This window comes from Branchiostoma floridae, chromosome 7 (genome assembly GCF_000003815.2).
Source record: "Branchiostoma floridae strain S238N-H82 chromosome 7, Bfl_VNyyK, whole genome shotgun sequence".
NCBI lineage: Eukaryota > Metazoa > Chordata > Leptocardii > Amphioxiformes > Branchiostomatidae > Branchiostoma > Branchiostoma floridae.
This window is the reverse complement of record NC_049985.1, coordinates 7,898,408-7,904,133: the sequence shown is the minus strand read 5'-3', so window position 1 is coordinate 7,904,133 and position 5,726 is coordinate 7,898,408. Positions and strand designations below refer to the sequence as shown.

At 40.0% G+C, this 5,726-nt stretch overlaps 1 protein-coding gene across 1 annotated transcript in view; it reads right to left on the bottom strand.

The window, feature by feature from the left end:
- Positions 1–422: 422 nt before the first annotated feature.
- The window catches only part of LOC118419411 (stress response protein NST1-like), a 21,668-nt gene continuing 16,364 nt past the window's right edge, over positions 423–5,726 (bottom strand). The window contains exons 6-8 of the mRNA XM_035825779.1: positions 4,096–4,147; positions 3,367–3,569; positions 423–2,011 (exon numbers count right to left, since the gene is read on the bottom strand). Of these exons, the coding sequence (XP_035681672.1) occupies positions 1,786–2,011; positions 3,367–3,569; positions 4,096–4,147 (481 nt within the window). The 3' untranslated portion in view covers positions 423–1,785. The remainder of the gene's footprint in view (positions 2,012–3,366; positions 3,570–4,095; positions 4,148–5,726) is intronic.

Sequence of the window (5,726 nt, the reverse complement as noted above, 5' to 3'; positions counted from 1 at the left end):
CCAATGTGTGGAGTGTGTTCAGTGCCAGGAACAGGTCTGTTAGCCTGTGCAGATGGTGTTCAGCACCAGGGACAGGTATGTTAACCTGTGTGTGGATGCTGTTCAGCACCAGGGACATGCCTGTTAGGCAATATGTGGACTGTGTTCAGCACCAGGGTAAGGTATGTTAGCCAAAGTGTGAATGGTGTTCAGCAATGTATGGATGGTGTTCAGTACCAGGGACAGGTATGTTAACCTGTTTGTGGATTGTGTTCAGCACCAGGGACGGGTATGTTAACCTGTATGTGGATGGTGTTCAGCACCAGGGACATGTCTGTTAGCTTTCATTTAAGGTACAATAAAGATATAACAAACTCCTCAAGGCAAGTTCTACTTGAATTGAATTGAATTGAATCCTAAATTGAACATCATGATAAATGCACTTTTTCAAAAAGCAGAAGTTTTTATTCAGCATCACAATGAAGGAAGTGTGCACTTTGAAAAGCAACAGCAGTAGCATCAAACCATCACACATGTTGGAAAGCAACCTATATCTAAACCCCTTACTTAATGGGATCTAGAAATTGAATCCATATCCATATACTTACAATGGTATCTTAAGGGTGTGCTAGAAATTGGATCCACATACCACATAACATAATCCAAAAAGCCACATCTAACGTTACACAAAATCTAAAGCAGCAGACTGCTAGGGCAATAAATGATACAAGTCATTAATGTTATAACTTTATCATAAGTGACATTTTGCAAATCCCTGGCATTAATGCAGTATTTCTATGCACTGAATTAAGTTATATTTTCACATTTTATGCCTTACAGTAAAAAAAACTTTACTGTATTACACATCATGTATGCTCCAGAGAAGTCTATATTGAAAACAGCATGTAATGTCCTGAATCAGTGAAATAATTAATCAAATATAGATAATCAAGTTTTACTTATGATTGAAAAATCATGATAGAATTTTCACAGAGTAAATGGTTTCTTATAAACATTACATAGCTAATATTTCATATTATTACTTAAACAAAACTATTGCAAAAATACTACAGCCTTAAATTACACATACATGTATCATGATATCAAATACAGAATGAATTTTGGAATCATGCATAACACAACACTGCTAAACTATGGAATTCATTGTTTTAAAAAGTATAGAACATGATAGAAGTAAATAACCATACATACATTGGCATTCAGTGAATTAAACATCCCACTTTTCTAATCTAATATGTAGCATTTTTTGTTGTGTGGGAGGATTACAAATTTCTGTCAAACATTAATCTGCATGATTGCACTTTTGCTGAGGATAAAGAAAAAATAATCTAACATAAATGATTTAACCACTTCAACTCAAAGCATGTTACCTGAAATTTGATTTGAACTCAAAGCCTGGCTTGCAATATTTTACTAATTTCTTTTAACTGAAATAATGATTTTTGTATGACAGCTTCTTTCCAGTGTTAGAATAAAACAATGCAAGTTGTCAAACTGAAAACAAAATGTTTAAGAATCAGACAGCCATAGCCTGAATGCCCACTCCATTGAGAGGGACCCATTGGACAACTTTTGAAGTTTTTCAATAGGACCTTAACAATGCCAAACAAAGAAAAACAATAGAAACTGTGATCTTAGCACACCTGTCACCACGTCTCTTACAAAGGGGGTACCTTACCTTTGACACTTTCTTATCCCTGGTGTCTTGGCTCTTCATTTCCAAAATCATTTCTAAGAGTAGCAAACTTTTTAGGCGTCAAACGAGATTTGATAGAAAAACCCAATTCATGTTTCATCCACAGGTGTGAGTTGGGTAGGTGTCTCTTGGACAGGTGTGTCTTGAACAGGTGTGTCTTGAACAGGTGTGTCTTGAACAGGTGTGTCTTGGACAGGTGTTTCCTGGAGAGGTGCTGGTACTCTGTTTGATCCCCACCTCTGTGGCAGTGGTTGCTTCCAGCCCGCAGGGTACAGCACACTGGCATTCAGGGGTTTGAAGAATCCAAGTCTGTGACTGGAAAAACAAGAAGAAAAGGAGAAAAAAATAAATACATATATTTATGTTAATCTGTACATATGACAATACTTTATATTTTGGGACTGTGACACCTAGCAGCAGTGTAAATAGAACTGGTCAGTATTGTCCTGAGTAAGGTGACACTGATAATGCTGTTGTAAATACAATGTACCTTGTTTGTAAATAAATGACCATTGTTTACCAGAAATCTGTAGGATTCAACAGATTGGTACTAACATTCATTGGTACTAATATTACATACATTTTCACATATTGAAACTACAGCTTAGTATTTGCAAAATAAAGGCAAGATAGCGCTAAAAAAAACTTGTAGAGAATCTTTTGAGGATAGCCAATTCAGGATTAAAAGATGTGCCTGTTTTGATGGCCACAGAAACAGCTTGATGAGTCCTATCCTTATCAGGGCTATGGCTAATGTTATAGTTTTAACATGAAAATCACTGTAGCCTGACTTTGCAAGGAGGGGCCAATTGAAGCCCCAGATTGCAGAGTTTGCATTATACAGACTTCTTGAATAGATGCAGCACTCAGTCAAGGCACTAAAAGCCCCGGGGTCGACAAGTGCATGCTTCATTTCCATCTCTCTCAGCTGTACAAGTGTCCCCGTCAGACTACACCACTAAGGGTGCTTTTAGGCAGAGTCAGGTTCAATGTTGGAGGTCTTTTAGAGATACTTTTCAGACAGTCATTGAACATGTTCTGCTTTCACCCACTTTCCATGGAGCACAGTTCACTTCATCTAATGGTTATGGAGTACTGACTAAAAGATATTGAGGTTTCAACACTATGGATGGTGGAGTTTTTGAGTCAGACTCTTTACACTCTATGGCCTCTGAGTCCTACAAGCTAGATATGGGTAATTCTTAGAGAATGAATGGGAAAACATCAACTACTTTTCAACACAACACAACAGTAGTTGGTACTGTCCCTGGTGCTGAACACCTACAACCACATGTAGAGGTCTTTGGTTGGTGATAAAGTCGTGATAAAGTTGGTGAATCTATTCTCTTATGTAGCTCTCATGTTCAATAAAGATTCTGTCATGCAGAAGTTTCATGCTAAGAAAAAATGCGTAGCTTTTAAGCATGATTTTCAGTTATATTAGAATTAACGTTGTACAATTGATTTGCCTTATTTTGTATTTAGTTAACTTGCATCAATATTTGTTGATTCTTGCTGTATTACCATTTATTTCATTTGATATTGTTATCGATTATTGTTATGTTGCTTGTATGCACAGGGTTTCCCTCAAAAGGATCTTTAAAAAATGCCAGCCAGGCGACATGAAACTCTGGTTAAATAAAAATAAACAAACAAACAAACAAACTTACAAGTCTGGCTGTCCAGCTGCTGCTGTGTTGTCCGCAGGGATGGGATACAAGGCCAGGTACCGGCGCTCGCTGTCAGACGTGTTGTGTATCCCGTAAGCGTTCATCCAGCCCAGGTTTGGTGGGATGTAGTCCCATGGGATGAAGGCCTGTCCTGTCCAGCGGCTGCCTGTTCTCCTGGCTGTGTATTGCAAGGGGAGTTTTTCCTGAAAAAGTGTGATGTCTCGTTACATTTCCAAACAAGATTAATTGACTGTATGTTGGTTGCTTTAACCCTCTACACATGTGTGCAATCAGACAAACTTGGCCCAACACCTTACCTCTAACCCTTATAACCCTGAGTTGACCAGGGTGTTGAGCTGAGTTAACTGGGCCAAGATGGTAAAGGGCCGAATCTTTCTGGTCCAATTGTATCACACACAGTTGCTCAGAAAGTATCAGCCTTACTGTGTTCTTTGGTACAAGAACACAATAAGATCATGAGCCGATATTTGCCTTGAGCAATATTAGTGCCAGATACCTGTAGTGTGAAGGAAGTTTGGGTATCAATACTGCCTGAGTGCCCCACTGGCTCAAGTATAAACCAATTTCAATGTCACCAAGATAAAGATGATTGAGGAAAATATGTTGCCTTAAAGTTTGTGAATTTGGGAAGCAACATTGTCAGATGTAGAGGTATGAAGTTGCGTACATCTGCATACAATTCAGTTTTACATGAAACTTCTAACTTACCTCCACCAAATTCCTGTATCCCTGCAAACGGAGGACCAGATGATGTCCATATCTGTGGAGATTGAAAACAACCAATCAATGTGACATTAATGTACAATAGTCTGCACAGAATGGTCGTCGTATTTCAGACTGCAGTGTCACATTGTTGACAACATGTATCTGGTAAAATTGACGCTATGAAATTCTATGTCCCAATATGTGGTACATCATTGATTTACTTCTGAGAATCAATAGGTCTCTAATGGTTTCTACCGCATAAAACTTAAGTGTAATTTCTGCAGCCCCTATAGCTTTCCTTTAAACACAGCTGCAGCATTGGGAAACAATGTAACAAGCAAGTATAAACAGTCCCAACACACTAAACCATTACACCAAAAGGGACAGTCCCATTTGGCATGGTCAATTTTGTGTCGCTTTTACAAATGGTACAGCTGCAGTATCACCACCACTGGCCGTTACGGTGAAAACGTCCTATAATGGGTGAATGTTGGTGAAACACGGTGAACTACGGTGAAAATGTGTCACCCGGATTCGCATTGTTCCCATGTAAATATGGAGGGGTGAAAGCGAATCTTGCACCTACGTGACAAAAGAGTAAAACATGGTGAAATGAAGGTTTCACCCCTAGTAAAACAAACAGCAATTACGTTATTGTGTGCGTTGTTTCACGAGCGCTAGCGACGTGCCCGGCGCTGTCTAGTCTACGGCACTGGGACAGAAGACTGCCCGCCCAGTTCCTCAGCGCAAGCCGGGGATTTTTTACGCTCCCTCCGCACGCCGGGCAAACTTCAACGGTTACAGCTCGGCGCTATCTGTAACGGCACTGGGACTGAAGACTGCCCGCCTAGTTCCAGGATTTTTTTACGCTTGCGACCGAGTCACATATTTCTGGGTCGGACCCAAAGTTTGATTTGCCGCATGCTTGCAAGCACCTCCTTGTTGCAAGTAATTAATTTTTCATTCTGAAATCGAGAGCGCCATGACAGGACTTGTATCTGACAAGGAGACTAACCCTCTTTTGTATCGAGAACTCAGACATCTAAGCGCGTCTAATAAACTTATAAAACACATTTTAAAACATGATAAAACATCGTGTCCGGGCGTTTTCCCAGTCAAATACGGCGCTAAATCGACTTCGGCCGCCATGACGCCCGCTCAGCGTCTGCAAGCGTGCAATACGTGCACGTGACCGGAATACGCACCTCTGATTGGTTGATCCTACGGCTGTAGGGGGTTCCCCACTATGATCTGCGCTCTGATTGGTCGAGCTGCAGAATTCTTTCTTTGCTGCCCCATGATGCCTTGCGCCCACCCGCGCGTCAAACAAAATTTCTTTGTATGAAAAATGTTACATTTCTACGCACAAAAACGCTATATTCCACAATTACATTGCAATATTCTCGTAGAGAAATACACAATTACAATAGTCTTTCGAGAAAGCATGCATTTATATCCGCATTTATGGGAGAATTTAAGCTGGGAATGTCAAGATACGGCCACGGAAAATTACGGCTCCCGACAACAACAACAACAAAACTTACTCAGAGGATCTAAAAAAGACGTAGAATATATTTCCTAATGCTGAAAACTATGAATTATGGAAGATTTTCCTGCATGGATGATTCGGGCCG